This window comes from Lithobates pipiens, unplaced genomic scaffold (assembly GCF_037356315.1).
Source record: "Lithobates pipiens isolate NorthernLeopardFrog02 unplaced genomic scaffold, aLitPip1_a1.2 Scaffold_19, whole genome shotgun sequence".
Lineage (NCBI taxonomy): Eukaryota > Metazoa > Chordata > Amphibia > Anura > Ranidae > Lithobates > Lithobates pipiens.
The window spans coordinates 530,857,179-530,878,186 of NW_027507764.1; the positions used below are offsets into that span (position 1 = coordinate 530,857,179).

General features: G+C 40.1%; 1 protein-coding gene across 7 annotated transcripts in view; it reads right to left on the reverse strand.

Annotated features, from left to right (window-relative positions):
* SLC43A1 (solute carrier family 43 member 1) overlaps nt 1-21,008 on the reverse strand; it is a 740,549-nt gene that overhangs the window by 84,168 nt on the left and 635,373 nt on the right. For 3 of the 7 annotated variants that reach the window (XM_077493195.1, XM_077493201.1, XM_077493200.1), the window contains exon 13: nt 9,132-9,205. The exons of 1 other annotated variant lie outside the window; for it this stretch is intronic. In XM_077493195.1, coding sequence (XP_077349321.1) covers nt 9,132-9,205 — 74 coding nt within the window. Of the gene's footprint in view, nt 1-4,755; nt 4,781-9,131; nt 9,206-21,008 lie in introns of all 7 variants that reach the window. 3 more of the 7 variants (XM_077493196.1, XM_077493199.1, XM_077493197.1) reach the window with 2 other exon arrangements.

Below are 21,008 nucleotides of genomic sequence, written 5' to 3' on the forward strand. Positions count from 1 at the left end.
GAAAGATAAATTGATGTACTCAGTAGGAAGAGCTGGACCTTTTTTTCCACTTGTTAAGAGTTCTTATTCTGGTAATTACTGATCTGTGTGTAAAAGCCACTTTTGTGCCTTTGGAAATACATCCATGCAAGGTAATTTAATTTCCACTGGGCTGTTTGCAGCGGTTTGTGGTGAATACACACAGTTGATTTAGAGGAAGGTAAAAAAACAAAGCATTATTCAATTTGTTCTTTTAGGGCAAAATATTCTTTCTCCTATCCCAGGAGGCAATTGGATATTTCCAATACCAACCAAATGTTAGTATACAGTTATATATGGTGCATTTAGGAATGCATCCAGTTCTTTTTTTAAAAACAATCTACTGAGATGGCCAGATGATGGAGTGTATTTTACAGCTCCTGCTGTGAAGAAGCCTTTCCATATGTGGAGATAAATTCTCTTTTCCTCTGTAATGAGCTGGAAGTGAATAACTCAACACCACGTTCACTATATTGAATATTTATGTACCGTATTTATACATGGTGATCATATCCCCCTTAATTGCATTTTCTCAAGAGAGAATAAATTCAGTTCCACTAATCTTTTCTCATAGTTCAGCTCCTTCATGCCTCTTATCAGTTTGGTTGTCCCTTTCTTTCTTTAGTTCCCCGATATCCTTTTTGTAATTTGATGTCCATAACTGGACTGCATATACCAGATGAGTTCATACTAATGCTTTGTACAGGGACAAAATTGATACAGTGCCTTGCGAAAGTATTCGGCCCCCTTGAACTTTTCAACCTTTTGCCACATTTCAGGCTTCAAACATAAAGATATAACATTTTTATTTTTTGTGAAGAATCACCAACAAGTGGGACACAATTGTGAAGTGGAACGAAATCTATTGGATTTTTGAAACTTTTTTAACTAATAAAAAAATGAAAAGTGGGGCACGCAAAATTATTCGGCCCCCTTGCGTTAATACTATGTAGAGCCACCTTTTGCTGCGGTTACAGCTGCAAGTCGCTTGGGGTATGTCTCTATCAGTTTTGTACATCGAGAGACTGAAATTCTTGCCCATTCTTCCTTGCAAAACAGCTCGAGCTCAGTGAGGTTGGATGGAGAGCGTTTGTGAACAGCAGTTTTCAGCTCTTTCCACAGATTCTCGATTGGATTCAGGTCTGGGCTTTGACTTGGCCATTCTAACACCTGGATATGTTTATTTGTGAACCATTCCTTTGTAGATTTCTCCGTCCCAGTTTCAGGTCTTTTGCAGACTCCAACAGGTTTTCATCCAGAATGGTCCTGTATTTGGCTGCATCCATCTTCCCCTCAATTTTAACCATCTTCCAAGTCCCTGCTGAAGAAAAGCAGGCCCAAACCATGATGCTGCCACCACCATGTTTGACAGTGGGGATGGTGTGTTGAGGGTGATGAGCTGTGTTGCTTTTACGCCAAACATATCGTTTTGCATTGTGGGCAAAAAGTTCGATTTTGGTTTCATCTGACCAGAGCACCTTCTTCCACATGTTTGGTGTGTCTCCCAGGTGGCTTGTGGCAAACTTTAGACGAGACTTTTTATGGATATCTTTAAGAAATGGCTTTCTTCTTGCCACTCTTCCATAAAGGCCAGCTTTGTGCAGTGTACGATTGATTGTTGTCCTATGGACAGACTCTCCCACCTCAGCTGTAGTTCTCTGCAGTTCATCCAGAGTGATCATGGGCCTCTTGGCTGCATCTCTGATCAGTCTTCTCCTTGTCTGAGCTGAAAGTTTAGAGGGACGGCCAGGTCTTGGTAGATTTGCAGTGGTCTGATACTCCTTCCATTTCAAAATGATCGCTTGCACAGTGCTCCTTGGGATGTTTAAAGCTTGGGAAATCTTTTTGTATCCAAATCCGGCTTTAAACTTCCCCAACAGTATTACGGACCTGCCTGGTGTGTTCCTTGGTCTTCATGATGCTCTCTGCGCTTTCAACAGAACCCTGAGACTATCACAGAGCAGGTGCATTTATACAGAGACTTGATTACACACAGGTGGATTCTATTTATCACTATCAGTCATTTAGGACATTAGGACAACATTGGATCATTCAGAGATCCTTGCTGAACTTCTGGAGTGAGTTTGCTGCACTGAAAGTAAAGGGGCCGAATCATTTTGCACACACCACTTTTCAGTTTTTTATTTGCTAAAAAAGTTTAAATTATCCAATAGATTTCGTTCCACTTGACAATTGTGCCCCACTTGTTGGTGATTCTTCACAAAAAATTAAAATTTTATATCTTTATGTTTGAAGCCTGAAATGTGGCAAAAGGTTGAAGAGTTCAAGGGGGCCGAATACTTTCGCAAGGCACTGTATCTTTCTCTTTAGAGTCTATACCTCTATACAAGAAAGTATTCTGCTAGCTTTAGAAATTGCAGCTTGGTGAGGGGGCGCATGCGCGGCATGGAACGGAGCGGCCGCACTTAAGGAGAGCTCCGGCATCCACGGGGCTTTCAGCCACAATCCAGGGGCAATAAACACAGAAAAAAAACGCTCCTTTTATACACACCCCCGACGACAAGACCTTGTGCATGCCTAATTCGCAGAAGGGGAGACGTGGGAGCCACCAGAAGTCCCGTTCTCTATACCCTCTCAGATCACAAACTCCAGGAAGCATGGCAAAAAATAGCGCCGGCGGCGGACCTCCTTCATCTGCTACCTTCCCTCATACAACAGAGCCTCTGCAACGAGATTCAGCTCCTGCAAACAACAGTGAGTACAATCCACTTTCAAAAGCAGAACTGGATGTTAGCTTAGAGGCTTTATATACTAAATTACACTCCAACTTTCAAGCTGAGATACAAAAATCTACAAACACACTGTCTCAGGAGATAGCAGCCATAGGGACGCGCACAGACCTGTTAGAGAACAAGCAGGATGAGCTTGCAATCGCTTTTAATGATCTCTCAAGGGAGCATGAAACACTTTCTTCTGCATTTACACAATTACAGGCACACGTGGAAGATTTGGACAATCGTAACAGAAGAAACAATCTTAGAATTAGAGGCGCTCCAGAATCAATCACAGATTTGATCGCCTATTCTACTAAACTATTCCAATCCCTGCTTCCTGATCAGGACCCTATCTCCTTTAAGTGTGACCGAATTCACCGTGCTCTGAGGGTTAAACCCCCTCCTGACAAACCCCCCAGGGACATTGTTTTATGTCTCAAAGATTTTCTTATCAAAGAAGAAATAATGCGGGCGGCACGTGGCATCAGTAACATCAGATTAGATGGAGTACAACTGCAACTCTTTCCAGATATCTCCCAAGCAATGCTGGACAGACGCAGAAATATGAAGGAGATTACATCTGCTCTTTTCACAGCAAGAATCAGATACAGATGGGGCTTTCCCTTTAAGCTGATAATCCCTCACAATGGCACTACTTATATAGCTACCACCATTCCAGAAGGCAGAGACATTCTAACTAAACTGGGCCTCCTAGACCCCAGCAACATTCCTCGCACCCCAGTTACACCACGTCCTGCTCCAATCTGGAACACCCCAGCTTCAAGGAGAGACAGTCGCAGAGCGAGACTTGAAATTGCACAATGGAACTAGTATTCTTCCCTCTCATACATGAAGACTGACGAGATGTACTTCCCCTTTACACCATTTTATCTCCAACAAGCAGAATACTCTTTTTTTTTTTTTTTTGTGTGAATTTTCAGACTTCTCTATTTTTTATAACTTTTCCTTTTTCCCCTCTATTTTTTTTTACTTTTTTCATATATTCTCTTTTTTCTCTCAAATATTCAGTCCAGCAATACAAAGATTACTATTTCATATTTCATAGTGATCAGATTTGTATTCAATACTATATTTATTAGTTATAACTGATTTAACAAAATGTCACTCATTTATATATGTACTTTATTGCTAGAGCTTGTGTTTCCTTAGGGGAACTGCAGAACCTTTGGCAGATTTGGTTGAACGCAATATGTTTGCAACATTTAAATCAACAAAGGCACCTTTCCACTCACTTTTTTTTTCTTATCCTTTCCCTTATTTAGTTTTGTTTAAGTTTTTTCATTCAAGCTTACTCTCCGCATATATTTTCCTCTTCTTCTATAGCTTTCTTAATTATATCAGCTCCATCCCTTTCAGCAGAGGAAGGGGAAGGTGGGGAAAGGAGGGACGGAAAAAAAAAGAAAAAGGGAATAGGAAATTAAATTTTTTTTGATTTTTTTCTTTTTTTCTTTCTCATTTTTACTACTTATTTTCTTTTTCCATAGGCAGCACAAAATTACACACTGACTTTATCCACTGTGGCTGCCCCACCCTATGCCGTCATGATTTACCCCCACTCAGTTACTATGTTCTCCCTACTCGTAGGGATTTTTCAACTATTACCCAATTTTGATTCCAAAGTTTTTGCAATCAGATATTTTATACAGTTTTGGATTAAACTCACAATCCTCGTTTGTAATTTTCTTACACTGAGTTTTAGACCTTGTCGGTTGAGAAACCTTTTTTTCTCAACCCCTTACAATTTTTTACTTTATTATTATTATCATTACTCTGGTTATTATTGCACTATTATTTTTGGCAGAACCAAAAATCTACTGAACCATTTCTAATGTTTTCATATAACTATATATATGGTAAATTTTTTCTACTAAGCTTAGATATGCATAGTTCAAGAGAAAAAGTAATATTTCATTATATACACTAATGTATTCAACCACACTTAATCATTTAAGGTATGATTTTAATGAATACTTTGTATTACCCTTACTTTCTGCTGACTCCCAGACCTGTAAAAAATTACAATGACTATCACAATAGTATCACATAATGTTCAGGGCTTTAACTCCCCGAACAAAAGGAAAAAAGCCTTTGTACAATATAAAAAACTCAATGCAAAAATAATAATGCTACAAGAAACTCATTTTATGAAAGACAATCACCCTACTTTTTTCCATAAAACATTTAATCAATCTTTTTAGACAACCACCTCCTCCAAGACTAAAGGAGTTGCTGTTTTTTTGCATCATTCCTTTCCATTAGAAGTTCAACAGGTTGACAAGGATCAAGACAGTAGGTTTATAATCATTAAAGGTACCCTCTCAGGTAGAGACATCACAATTGCCAATATATACGCTCCAAACGACGCCCAATCCACCTTTTTCTTACAATTTTTTAATACACTTCAACAATTCCACTCACCACATATTATTTTAGGTGGGGACTTTAACTCAGTTCCCCAACCCAATCTCGACCGCAGCAAACAAAACCCTAACTCTAAATCTTTCTTAAAAACAACCACCTCACATAATGATCTACAACTGATCGACTCCTGGAGAGCACTAAATATAGGTGCGCGAGAGTACACCTTCTACTCTCACCCACATGACTCATATTCACGTATTGACCACATATTATGTACCCCAATAATCCTAGCTAATGCAAAAGATGCCACTATACTTCCCTGCTCCTGGTCGGATCATCATATAGTCACATTTAGTACCCATTTTATTGGCTTAACCTCTACCCCCTAATCATGGAGACTCAACGAATCTCTACTAACAGACCCTACCCACCAACATGAAATTGAAATGGAAATTAAAGAATATTTTTCATTAAACTCAACACCAGATATTTCCCCATCTACGCTTTGGCTGGCACACAAAGCAGTTCTAAGAGGTCACCTTATCAAACGAGCTGCCCAAAGTAACAGACTGAAATGAGAAAAAATCCACGCTATCACTAAAGATCTTAATAAATTATACAAAATTCATACAAACACTCATGACCCTGATATCTTTAATGTAATATCCCAAAAACGTAATGAACTGGACTCATTGTTAACGTTTAAAGCTGAAAAAGCACTTAGATGGTCGAAAGCTAAATTCTTCTTATCCAGCAACACTTACTCCACAATGTTCGCACGAAAGCTTAACCAATCCGTTAAACCTACACACGTCTATAAACTTAAAAATAACTCCAATCAAATAATCACCCACCCTCAAGACATACTCTCCATTTTCAAAATGTTTTACTCAAATTTACTTTAAACCCCGTCCTCACCAATCCCCCCTACATCACTCTCTTGGTTAGACAACCTTCCTTTTCCTAAACTTACACAAACACAAATAGATAATTTAAATGCCCCATGTACAGAAGATGAACTACGTCTAATAATCAAATCTCTTAAGAAAAATTCCGCCCCAGGCCCAGACGGATTCTCCTCCTTCTATTACAAACAATATCACCAAATATTAATACCAAATTTAATAAAATTATATAATAATGTTCTAAAAGGGGACCATTTCCCAGAGGAGATGTTACACGCAAATATGTCACTCATCCCAAAACCAAATAAAGACCATACATTACCACAGAACTACAGACCAATCTCAGTAATAAACAATGATCTCAAAATATTCAGTCGAATCTTGGCAAATAGATTAGCATCAATAATCCCCTCCTTAATTTCTCCCTATCAATCAGGCTTCATCCCAGGCAGACAAATCACAGACAATATAAGGTTAGTTACAAATGTTATTCAAGACGCCAATATTAATTCCAAGTCAGTCCTCCTACTCAGTCTAGACATCAACAAAGCTTTCGACAGCGTATCATGGAAGTTTCTAGACATAATCCTAAATAAATATGGCTTTAAAGGGGAATTTACACATGCATTCCATGCTCTATACCATAACCCATCTACTAGAATAAGACTACCAGGTTGTAATTCAGATTTCTTCAATGTCGGAAGAGGCACTCAGCAGGGCTGCTCCCTCTCCCCATTACTTTTCGCCCTAGCGATTGAACCCTTAGCAACAGCTATCCTACTAAACCCAGATATTAAAGGCTATACTGCAAACAACAACACATATAAATTAAGTATGTACGCAGATGACATGATCCTCTTCCTTACACAACCAAATATCGCCCTACCGAACCTGTTACAAACACTCAACACCTTTGCGTCTTTATCAGGGCTGACAGTAAACGTTTCCAAATCTATAGGTATGCCGATTAATATCCCAACATCTCAATTAGATTCCCTACGCTCTACATTTGATTTCTTCTGATCACTAGAATCACTCCTCTACCTGGGCATCTTCCTTACCCCTAACATCAATGATTTATATTCCAAAAATGATATACCTTTAATGAATAAATTAAGATCGACTCTTAAAATGTGGAAATCATTTAAAATTTCATTCTTAGGCAGAATCACAGCAGTTAAAATGACCATTCTACCAAAAATATTATATCTATTTAGAGCACTACCAATCAGACTAAACAAAATAATGATCTCTAGATTTCAGACAGTAATTAATAAATATGTATGGCTAGACTCTCATCCACGCTTACCCAGACTGGTATTATACAAACCACAGAGAATTGGAGGATTGGGCCTCCCAGACTTTTGGTTATACTATTTGTCTGCAAGATGGTCTCAAATGGCCTAATGGCATATTTTCAACTCTAAGATACCATGGGTCAGATTTGAACAAGAGTCCATCAAGCCACTATCTATCTCAGGCATTCTCTGGGGCAATAAAGTCCCAATAAACACCATTGATGCTCTCAACCAAATGGTCTCACACTCATATCCATTATGGAAACTACACAATAAAAAATTCAATCTTATTTCTAGATCTCCACCCCACGCCTCCTTTGTAGGCGATCCAAAATTCCCACAGAACAACAATGATGTGGTCGACTTGTCATGGTGGATCAATAATAATCTGACCTCCCTCACAAATTTTATAGAAAACAATAATTTCTCCTCATTTGCCTCCCTTAATTCAAAACATCAAATCCCAAATACAGAATTTTGTGGATACTTACAGATTAGACATTTCTTCAATACGTATTTCCAAACAACAAATCCCCTTCCCCCCTCATTCTTTGAAAATATCTGTCTTAAAAAAAACAATAAAATCCGGTCTGATCTCAGAAATATATCTTAACCTTCTCAATAACGCTGAAATAACCAAACTCCCATATATGATCAAATAGGAACAGGAAATAAATCTCTTGCTCTCATCTCACGATTGGGACATTTTTATTAGCAATTTACACAAATGTACGAGATCAATCACAGTTAAAGAGACTGCACTAAAATTATTTACCAGATGGTACTATACCCCAGTCAAATTACATTCCATATACCCTACAACACCTTGAATATGCTTTAGAGGCTGTAACTCCCCAGGCTCATTTTCACATATCTTCTGGGACTGTACCAAAATCACACATATATGGAAACAGTTAGAGAATTTTGCCTCAGTGATCTCAAATAATAATATAAAACTAACCTTACAGAATTGTCTCTTATATGCCCCTATCTCCTCTCTTTCCACCTATAATATGAAATTGATTTATACAATATGTGTCGCAATTCATTGGTTATTTGTTTTCCATTGGAAATCACAATCCATCCCTTTGGAACATCTTAAAAACAGAATTAACAACATCAATCTGATGGAAAAGATATTCCATATCACACAGAATACCACCCATTTATATAATAAGAAATGGGATCCCTGGTTTAACCATTCCACCTCCTTTTTTAACCCTCCCTGAAACTTGGTTTCTTAAAAAGGACTGTCCAAGACTTACTGCACTATTACGGCTCTGGTCCAACACTATTCCAAATTAAGTCACGAACTATGGCAATATATATGCACTGATTTTTGTACGAGTTTTTTTATGGAGATTTTCTATGTTTAACTTGACATCCATTGCATTTATTATGTTATATCTATGCTTACTCTATGTACCAAATAAAAATAGTTTGTAAACAAAAAAGAAATTGCAGCTTGGCATTGCATACTATTAAGGCCATGATCTACCAGAAGCCCAGATCCTTCTCAACCTATTGACTCCCCTATAATTATATGTGAATCATTTTTGAAGCTCCTCCTATGATATTACTATAACAATTATTAATGCGTTTCTAGGCTACATTGAGGTTTATTACTATGATAGTAATTTTAAATGTATGACATTATGGGACATATGGTAGAAATGTAATATTTACAGGGCAAAAGCACTTTGATAGTATTATCGGGGACAAGAAATACAGGACAAATTTACAACTAAAATGTTGTATTGTACAGTAAACATATCACAGCACTATATACTTACACTGCAGCATACAATCCCCCACATGCTGAGTGAATAAAGCCTCTGACCATTGTATGAAGGATAAAAGTGAAGAACTGAAAAAACAATTAACAGCAACAAATCAGTAAAATTTTTAATAGCAAAATGCCCTGGTGATACATATCTACAAACAATTCAAAACGTATGATAAGGAAAACGTCATAGTACTTTCAAAATAGATTTTTTAACTTTAGGTAGATAATAGCAACTGAATCACCTTCTCCTGAAGTGAACAAATACCTTTCTCCTTTTTAGCCACTGTGTTGTCTATTCCTTTCCTTCAGAAGTGCATGTAGTAAAAAAATAATTATGGCTATGTCCCTGAGGGCACCACTTTCATCTGCAATTTATTTAAATAATGCTGTTACCAGGCTCTGTCCCCACCTGTCTGTTAGCCAAGTAGCGCGGAACAGAGGAGAAGTTTCAGGGGACTTCCCTTTGCTCTGTGCTACAGTTCTGAAAGGCAGCGGGGCGGACTGATGGGTGGGGAGCTAGCATCTGTAAAATTCATGTGTAGATTGCAGTCTCTTTGCTAGGAAAAGGTTACTTGGTATGTCTTCTGCATGGTATTTCTTGTGCAAACTGTGTATTGCTATTTCCATTGCATGTGGCAACTTCTATGGAGGAGAGAATTTTAATTTAGTGTTATATTATGTTTAGAGCTTTATTGAACTGAAGTGCCCCTGTTTCTCTGTCCCAGTTGAAAGCACTATTTTTGGATGATGTTGGAATTGTTGTGCTTGGACACACTATTGTAAAATGTACTGCTATGTTTTAGAAACTGTTTATTTACTCTGTAAACTATTGAAATGTTCAGTAAAAATCATAAATTAAAGAAGTGTCTCATTGGTATATGTGGTGAAGACTATTCAATTTTGCATATAAAGTGGGCTTAATTTGTTGTATGGCTGCAGGCAAATGAAAATAATAACAAAGTTGCCATTCAATAAGCTGGACTAGTAATCTGCTCTCATCAAGTAGATAAAGCACAGCCGATACTTGTGGAGAGCGAACTTGGCATTTTCAATGATCCTGTGGCCTTTAGGACAGGTATTTGGTGCAGTGTACCATGACGTGTATAGTAAGGAAGATTATAAATCTCTACCATTGCGCTCGTCGTTCACCCTTCCCAACCTACAGAACCATCAGGCAACATATACAGTGGTGTGAAAAAGTGTTTGCCCCCTTCCTCATTTCCTGTTCCTTTGCATGTTTGTCACACTTAAGTGTTTCGGAACATCAAACCAATTTAAACAATAGTCAAGGACAACACAAGTAAACACAAAATGCAATTTGTAAATGAAGGTGTTTATTATTAAAGGTGAAAAAAAATCCAAACCATCATGGCCCTGTGTGAAAAAGTGATTGCCCCCTAAACCTAATAACTGGTTGGGCCACCCTTAGCAGCAACAACTGCAACCAAGCGTTTGCGATAACGTGCAATGAGGCTTTTACAGCGTCCTGGAGGAATTTTGGCCCACTCATCTTTGCAGAATTGTCCTAATTCAGTTACATTAGAGGGTTTTCGAGCATGAACGGCCTTTTTAAGGTCATACCACAACATCTCAATAGGATTCAGGTCAGGACTTTGGCTAGGCCACTCCAAAATCTTAATTTTGTTTTTCTTCAGCCATTCGGTGGTGGACTTGCTGGTGTGTTTAGGATCATTGTCCTGCTGCAGAACCCAAGTTCGTTTCAGCTTGAGTACACGAACAGATGGTCGGACATTCTCCTTCAGGATCTCTTGGTAGAGAGCAGAATTCATAGTTCCTTTTATCACGGCAAGTCTTCCAGGTCCTGAAGCAGCAAAACAGCCCCAGACCATCACACTACCACCACCATATTTTACTGTTGGTATAATGTTCTTTTTATGAAATGCAGTGTTCCTTCTACGCCAGATATACTTGGACACACACCTTCCAAAGAGTTCCACTTTTGTCTCAACGGTCCACAGAATGTTGTCCCAAAAGTCTTGGGGATCATCAAAATGTGTTGTGGAGAAATTGAGACGAGCTTTGATGTTCTTTTTGCTCAGCAGTGGTTTTCTCCTTGGAACTCTGCCATGCAGGCCATTTTTGCCCAGTCTTTTCCTGATGGTGGAGGCATGAACGCTGACCTTAACTGAGGCAAGTGAGGCCTGCAGTTCCTTGGACGTTGTTGTGGGGTCTTTTGTGACCTCTTGGATGAGTCGTCGCTGCGCTCTTGGGGTAATTTTGGGCGGCCGGCCACTCCTGGGAAGGTTCACCACTGTTCCATGTCTTCGCCATTTGTGGATAATGGCTCTCACTGTGGTTCGCTGGATTCCCAAAGCTTTGGAAATGGCTTTATAACCCTTTCCAGACTGATAGATCTCAATTACTTTCTTTCTCAATTGTTCCTGAATTTCTTTGGGTCTCGGCATGATGTGTAGCTTTTAAGGATCTTCTGGTGGACCTTACTGTGTCAAGCAGCTCCTATTTAAGTGATGCCTTGATTGTGAACAGGTGTGGCAATAATCAGGCCTGGGTGTGGCTAGAGAAATTGAACTCAGGTGTGGACAACCACAGTTATAGTATGTTTTAACAAGGGGGGCAATCACTTTTTCACACAGGGCCATGATGGTTTGGATTTTTTTTTCACCTTTAATAATAAACACCTTCATTTACAAATTGCATTTTGTGTTTACTTGTGTTGTCCTTGACTATTGTTTAAATTGGTTTGATGTTCCGAAACACTTAAGTGTGACAAACATGCAAAGGAACAGGAAATGAGGAAGGGGGCAAACACTTTTTCACACCACTGTACTTCTCTTGGAAGTCGAGGCCCTATGCAACTGAGTGATAAACAAGACAAGTGTGAGTCTCCTGACAGCCTATATGTTTCTGACCTTCCTTACTGTACATTTCATGGTGAGCTCTGCATTGGAACTGATTTCACATCCCATGACCTGATGATGCTGAGTTGCCTACAGACAGATCTATCAAATTCTGTTAACTACAAGAATGTGAGAGTTGTCTTTTTATTAGTATTTAGGTGAGACATACTATGTTGGCAAAACAAAATCGCAATAGAATTTATGACCACCTACAGTATATTCAATTTTTTTAAAAGCTCATAAGCTCTCAAAAGGAGTCTTCATTTTTTGATATTATTTTAAACTTTAAAAAATTTACATTTACATTTCAATATGGATGGAGACATATGGTTTCCTGTGTTTCATTTAAAGTCCCACCTTTTCCCCTCCCCCTCCTTTTTCATATTATTTTAAACTTCCTGTAAGCAATATGGATGTTGTAGCCCAGATAATGAGTGTTGAAGGTTTTGCTCACTGCACAGTGTGCCACATGTATATAATAATGAGCAAAAGCTGAATACTGCTGTCACAGATATGATAGAGCAAGTTGCCCTTCTGAAGCCAACAATAGAGATCTGGAGGATACATTTCCAAAATTTAGTGGAATGGACAACCTTGAAAGCGGTCGTCTGCTCACTCAGCTGGTGGTTAATGGGGTTAACGTGGAGGGAGGAGGGGTAAGTCAAGATGGTCAGAAAGGAAAATGGATTACTGTAGTTAGAGGGGTGGTAGGGGGTCACAGAAAAGGAAGGCTAGTCCTGTGTTTGAACACCCAAAATAATCTGCCAAGTGACTGATAGAATAATTTGTCCCCAGGATTGTTTCTAAAGGTAAAAAAATGCACCTATGGAAAAGAGTCCATTGATACAATATCAATATTGAGGGTACAGTGTTGGCTAGTAGTACAGATAATAAAAATTTGGGGGGTACTTTTTTGATTATTGCAAGTCCAAATATGGTGAAAGGTCTGCGGAGACTTCAGGAACTTAATAGATCTATACTCTAGACAAGAAAACCCCAAAAAACTCATATATAATTTAAAAAAATGGGGTAGACTTGATGGACCAGTTAATGTTTTTCTGCCGCTACTCTTTGTTTATATGGATTCCCTCTAGTGAATGGCTTGCTGTCTCCCTGGTGCTGAATTTGGAGTGTGGTTGACCAGGTAGACAAATAACTGGAAGAGACTGGGCATGATCCAACTGTCTTGGTTCATGTTGGGACCAGTGACAGAATACAGGAAAGATAGAGGATCCTTAACAACCAATTTAAAGAACTATACTGCAGGATGAAGGGAAGGACTCCAAAGTTCTCCAAAGACTCCAAAGTGGAATATTGCCTATGCCATGTGCATCACAGGAACAGGAAAGGCAAGGGGAGCTTAGAGAACTGAATGCATGGCTAAAGACCTGGTTTAAGAGGAAAGCACTAGAGCACTAGGCTGACTTTTTCATTAGGGTGCAACTTACATGTTTTGAACCTAAATGGAAGGGGGTTGGGGGTCGCCTGTGCTAGGTAAGAACTTTATTGGAAGGCTGGAGGAGTATTTAAACTATGATTGAGGGGGAGGGAGAATTAGAATATAATGGGGCAGACAAGTCAGACAGGACCCCTGTCTGACCCAAACACTAATGGTGGGTAGAATGATGGAAGATGGGGTAGGGATATGTCAGGTGATAAGGATTTTCCTATGTTAAAAACAGCCATTGACAAATATAGTACTGTTTGTTTTACAAAAAAAATTAAAAATATGCAAAACACAAGTGCAAACTGACAATTATTATTATTATATGACAATGAATTAAAGTGTTTGTTTGCCAAAACCAGAAGTCCGCCAAGCAAAATAAAAGAGTTGGAAGTTTTGGTGCATGAAGAGAACTATGCTTTAATTGGTATTGCTGAATCTTACAAAAAGAAAACAATGGTGTGCTGTCCTTTTAAATCTCAAAAAATCTCAAAAACAACAAATGACTGTTTCATGAATAAATGAAACAGTCATATAAAACAAATATATATGTGCCAACACTTAAATCATACGTAAATCAATGCAAACACTCAAATATAAATGAATACATTCATGAAGCAACAATTAATGCAAATGCTTTTAAATCATATGTAAAATGTGCAAGTGCAAAATAAACTAGAAACATATCTGATAAAATATTATGCGCAATATTTTTCAAATTGAGTTTTAAAGTCCATCAAAAAACATCTATTAAAATAAAAAGTCCATACATAGTCGATGGTGACAAAGTGCTCACTGCTCAGCGCTTATGAAAATTTCTACTCAAAAGTGCTTCAGTGCTCCTTATAAAGAAAGAGAGGCCCCTTAGCAGATGGAATTGATCTCAAATTACAGGGATCACAACTACACAAAAACTCCATCTCCAAAGTAAACGTTCTCATTGAAAAAGAACTTCCGATACTGCACTGTTAACAATGGGTGGAAGAACTCAACCCTTGGATTCATAAAGCCGCTCTCTAAAGCTGGAAGGTACAAACTGGGAGAAGCTTCATAGTATTATATAATTACAGTGTTACTAAACCCAGGACCCAGCATTCACTATATCTGGTCTCCCACAGTACACAGAACATACAAATATATTTATTTTATTGAATATAAACTGAATATAAACTGCTAAATACATTTTCTCATCAGAAATATAGAACAGTGTTATGACTTCTAAAGCCCCATACACACTATCAGTTTTTCTGCTGAGTTTTTCCTTCAGGTTTACCAAAACCATGTAGTGCAAGAGCCTGCCTGATTGCATACAAATTGGAACTCCTAAGCTTTGACCTCATATTATATGGTTTTGGTAAATCTGAAGGAAAAACTCAGCAGAAAAACTGATAGTGTGTATGGGGCTTATGAGTGTCTGGCTGAGCACTGGTTAAAGCTTGCAGCAGGAGTTTTCATTCTCTTCTGACTGTCATAAGAGGTTGCATGACCCCCGACCCCCTGTCCAGGCAGTGCTGATTGGCCCTGTGCAAATCACATGTACCCTCCCAAAAACCTCTCTAGCAATACTCACCAAACTAAGCTGGCCAGGTCCATACGCTTCTAAAGCCTCTCCACCTCCCCCTTCTTTTCTATATTCTTTATCCCCCTTCCTACTCCCCTTGCACCGATTTCCCTCCCCGCACACCGATCTGACCCCCCCCCCCCCCCAAACCTGATCCCTGTAACTACCCTGGGGAAGCTGGCTTTCCTCATTTGCCACTCCTGCCGGCTGGGGGGGGCTTGGTAAACGTACTTACCAGCCCCCTCCCTGTGTTCATTATTAGCTGAGCATAGTAAACTGAGTTTACTATGTGTCAGTTTATGAATAAATACAGAATCTCTATACAGATTTCTTATTCATTCATGTCATGTGCTGCAGAGAAAGTAACCATCTTCAGTTCCTTTTCTCTGTCTTAAAAAAGAGACATCAGTGGTCTGTTTAGACGTCTGATATCTCACCAAAAAATAAAAAAATAAAAGTACAAAATATTAAAAAATATAATTGTAAAAAAATGACATGAAATTAAAAAAGACATAGTAAGGTCCCTTTCATGTGGAGCAGACTCCATCATGCAGATCTGCGTACTCTGCAGGGAATCTGTTTGTTGATCCCTGCTGAGCATGTGGGTGACAGGTCCATGTCTGCTCCACTGATGCAGAGCAGACATTGGCACAGCCTGCTGTTCTCTAAGGGGCGGTCGGATAGAAATAGACCACCTGTCCATCCAATTGTCACCCGATCCGATCTGCTAGAAGGATGGGGAACAGCTCTAAATCTGCGTTTGGGGTCGTGCACCTACACACACACACGGATGTCAGATTAGGATCAGCGACTATGCTTTATATAGCCGTTGTATCCCTACTGATATAAATGGTACTGCCTGCAGGAGATGCACAGAACACCTGTGCATCCCTGCTCAGGTAAACATGGCTTTCTAAGGGCATACACTTTAATATGCCACATGTGAACGATGCTTTAGTAGCAATGTAGCAGGAATTTTGTAAATTATGTTGTATTTATGTGCACCAATAATGATTTTAGTGTATTTTTAGTGAAAATAGCGATTTGATAAACATTTGCACAATTATTGTGGGGCCCAAAAAATCAATAGCACTTTTTTTTATTCTATAGGTCATGTGCTTTCAGAAAATATGCGGTTTGGGGGATCTTTTACAAATTTTGAAAGCTGTAAGCCCTTGTACACACGGTCGGAAATTCCGGATTTTGTCCGACGGATTTTGTCCGAAGGATTTTGTCCGAAACTGTTGTATACACACGGTTGGACAAAGTTGTCGGAAAAAATCTGACATGATGACGTTATTTTGTTACGACGGGACTATGTTCACGCTAGTAGCCAGTAGCTTTGGTGTAGGAATTTGATCTGAGCATGCGTGGCACTTTGTCCAATCGTAATTCGTATTTCCGGCAAGTTGGAAAAGTTGGTCCGACGGATATTCAGACGGAAACAGTCCGATTCAGACCACACACAGTCCGAATATCCGACAAAACGCTCCGATCGGACCCATTCCAACGGAATCTCTGACCGTGTGTACAAGGGAAAAACTGCAACCTCCAACTTTTTAGATTAAATTGTTTTTATTTACTAATTTGCGCTCCTTCGGTTTTCACAATTTCACAAAAAGGTGCAATTTAAAATGTACAAATATTTGTTATTTATTAACTCAATAAAAGGTTAAGCTTTATATTTAGTAGGATCTATTTAAAATTTGCTCTGTTTTTATCTGCTAATAATGATTTTAGTGTATTTTTAGTGTAAATATTGTTTTGATAAACATTTGCAGAAATATCATTGTACCCTAAAAATCAGAGCTAAGCTGTATGTTCCTGTTATCATGCATTTTACATGTTTGAATGTTCTGTGGCAGCCGCCTTCCTTTTTTTATGTAATGTTGTTTTTTACAACGGATGCATGTAAGTGCAATACTTTATATTAAACGCAACCCTTAAGAAGTTTTACACTATGCAGTGTTTTATGTTTTAATTGGATCTGACTACACAATAGTCATTTGGGTGGAGTCCCCTGGATGTTCCTTTGACGTGGTTCCTTTGTATATCCCATGCTGATGACCCCTACCAGGAAATATTCATAAAGCCTGTTTGACCCTTCATAATAAAGGGTCCAGGCTCTCTGGTAAGAGCCCAACCTATAGTGATGGTGGCATGTTCACTTGATTGAAGGGATTGGATAACCTTATCCAGAATTTTATAATGGAGTTTGCCATTTGACCATTATGGTCCATTTGAGAGACGTAAGGCTGCGATGAGTCTCTGGTCTGGAGTTATGGAGCGTATCAAACTGTGTCTTGTTTGGTAATTGAGCTTGGTGTTCGACTCGAACACTGGCTGTTTGCACGTTTGGCAAATAGATAGGGTAGTTTATTGCTGGTGTTCTCTAATACAGGCATCTGCAGGAGTTAGCGGGTGTTGTGTGCCTCCAGCACAGTATGCACCTGTATCTACCCTTTATTGCTGGTGTTCTCTCATACAGGCATCTGCAGGAGTTAGTGGGTGTTGTGTGCCTCCAGCACAGTATACACCTGTATCCAACCTTTATTGCTGGTGTTCTCTAAAACAGGCATCTGCAGGAGTTAGTGGGTGTTGTGTGCCTCCAGCACAGTATACACCTGTATCTACCCTTTATTGCTGGTGTTCTCTAATGCAGGCATCTGCATCGCAGTGCATTGCTGGCTCATGATTGGCCAAGAATACACTGTGACCCTGCATGCTTGGGCAATCACAGCGCCGGCAGTGAGGAGAGCCATAATTGCATCATGCCTGTGGCCAATTATAGCACAGGGGGTTTAGTACACACTACATAGACGAGGCGGCCTTGTGTAGTATGTTCCGGCATGCAGTGAAAGAGCATGATGAGCAGGGACAGTGTGTTCTTTTCTCAGGCATCTGCAGGAGTTAAAGTGGGCATTGTGTGCCTCCAGCACAGTATACACCTGCATCTACCCTTTATTGCTGTGTTATCTAATACAGTCATCTGCAGGAGTTAGTGGGTATTGTGTGCCTCCAGCACAGTATACACCTGTATCTACCCCTTTATTGCGGGTGTTCTCTAATACAGGCATCTGCAAGAGTTAAAATGGGTGTTGTGTGCCTCCAGCACAGTATAAACCTGTAACTACCCTTTATTGCTGGTGTTCTCTAATACAGGCATCTGCAGGAGTTAGTGGGTGTTGTGTGCCTCCAGCACAGTATACACCAGTATCAACCCTTTATTAGTGGTGTTCTCAAAAACAGACATCTGCAGAAGTTAGTGGGTGTTGTGTGCCTCCAGCACAGTATACACCGGTAGCTACCCTTTTTTGCTGGTGTTCTCTAATACAGGCCTTTGCAGGAGTTAGTGTGTGTTGTGTGCCTCCAGCACAGTATACACCTGTATATACACTTTTTTGCTGGTGTTCTCTCATACAGGCATCTGCAGGAGTTAAAATGGGTGTTGAGTGCCACCAGCACAGTATACACCTGTATCTACCCTTTGTTGCAGGTGTTCTCTAATGCAGGCATCTGCAGGAGTTAGTGGGTGTTGTGTGCCTCCAGCAAAGTATACACCCGTATCTACCCTTTTTTACTGGTGTTCCCTAATATAGGCATCTACAGGAGTTAAAGTGGGTGTTGTGTGCCTCCAGCACAGTTTACACCTGTATCCACCCTTTATTGCTGGTGTTCTCTAATACAGGCATCTGCAGGAGTTAAAGTGGGTGTTCTGTGCCTCCAGCACAGTATACACCTGTATCTACCCTTTACTTCTGGCGTTCTCTCATACAGGCATCTGCAGGAGTTAGTGGGTGTTGTGTGCCTCCAGCACAGTATACACCTGTATATACCCTTTTTTGCTGGTGTTCTCAAATACAGGCATCTGCAGGAGTTAAAGTGGGTGTTGTGTGCCTCCAGCACAGTATACACCTGTATCTACCCTTTATTGCTGTGTTCTCTAATACAGTCATCTGCAGGAGTTAGTGGGTATTGTGTGCCTCCAGCACAGTATACACCTGTATCCACCCTTTATTGCGGGTGTTCTCTAATACAGGCATCTGCAAGAGTTAAAATGGGTGTTGTGTGCCTCCAGCACAGTATAAACCTGTAACTACCCTTTATTGCTGGTGTTCTCTAATACAGGCATCTGCAGGAGTTAGTGGGTGTTGTGTGCCTCCAGCACAGTATACACCAGTATCAACCCTTTATTACTGGTGTTCTCAAATACAGACATCTGCAGGAATTAAAGTGGGTGTTGTGTGCCTCCAGCACAGTATAAACCTGTATCTACCCTTTATTGCTGGTGTTCTCTAAAACAGACATCTGCAGAAGTTAGTGGGTGTTGTGTGCCTCCAGCACAGTATACACCGGTAGCTACCCTTTTTTGCTGGTGTTCTCTAATACAGGCCTCTGCAGGAGTTAGTGTGTGTTGTGTGCCTCCAGCACAGTATACACCTGTATATACACTTTTTTGCTGGTGTTCTCTCATACAGGCATCTGCAGGAGTTAAAATGGGTGTTGAGTGCCACCAGCACAGTATACACCCGTATCTACCCTTTGTTGCCGGTGTTCTCTAATGCAGGCATCTGCAGGAGTTAGTGGGTGTTGTGTGCCTCCAGCAAAGTATACACCCGTATCTACCCTTTTTTACTGGTGTTCCCTAATACAGGCATCTACAGGAGTTAAAGTGGGTGTTGTGTGCCTCCAGCACAGTTTACACCTGTATCCACCCTTTATTGCTGGTGTTCTCTAATACAGGCATCTGCAGGAGTTAAAGTGGGTGTTGTGTGCCTCCAGCACAGTATAAACCTGTATATACCCTTTTTTGCTGGTGTTCTCAAATACAGGCATCTGCAGGAGTTAAAGTGGGTGTTCTGTGCCTCCAGCACAGTATACACCTGTATCTACCCTTTACTTCTGGTGTTCTCTCATACAGGCATCTGCAGGAGTTAGTGGGTGTTGTGTGCCTCCAGCACAGTATACACCTGTATATACCCTTTTTTGCTGGTGTTCTCAAATACAGGCATCTGCAGGAGTTAAAGTGGGTGTTGTGTGCCTCCAGTACAGTAATCACCTGTATCTACCCTTTATTGCTGTGTTCTCTAATACAGACATCTGCAGGAGTTAGTGGGTATTGTGTGCCTCCAGCACAGTATACACCTGTATCCACCCTTTATTGCGGGTGTTCTCTAATACAGGCATCTGCAAGAGTTAAAATGGGTGTTGTGTGCCTCCAGCACATTATAAACCTGTAACTACCCTTTATTGCTGGTGTTCTCTAATACAGGTATCTGCAGGAGTTAGTGGGTGTTGTGTGCCTCCAGCACAGTATACACCAGTATCAACCCTTTATTACTGGTGTTCTCAAATACAGACATCTTCAGGAATTAAAGTGGGTGTTGTGTGCCTCCAGCACAGTATAAACCTGTATCTACCCTTTATTGCTGGTGTTCTCTAAAACAGACATCTGCAGAAGTTAGTGGGTGTTGTGTGCCTCCAGCACAGTATACACCGGTAGCTACCCTTTTTTGCTGGTGTTCTCTAATACAGGCCTCTGCAGGAGTTAGTGTGTGTTGTGTGCCTCCAGCACAGTATACACCTGTATATACACTTTTTTGCTGGTGTTCTCTCATACAGGCATCTGCAGGAGTTAAAATGGGTGTTGAGTGCCACCAGCACAGTATACACCTGTATCTACCCTTTGTTGCCGGTGTTCTCTAATGCAGGCATCTGCAGGAGTTAGTGGGTGTTGTGTGCCTCCAGCAAAGTATACACCCGTATCTACCCTTTTTTACTGGTGTTCCCTAATACAGGCATCTACAGGAGTTAAAGTGGGTGTTGTGTGCCTCCAGCACAGTTTACACCTGTATCCACCCTTTATTGCTGGTGTTCTCTAATACAGGCATCTGCAGGAGTTAAAGTGGGTGTTGTGTGCCTCCAGCACAGTATAAACCTGTATATACCCTTTTTTGCTGGTGTTCTCAAATACAGGCATCTGCAGGAGTTAAAGTGGGT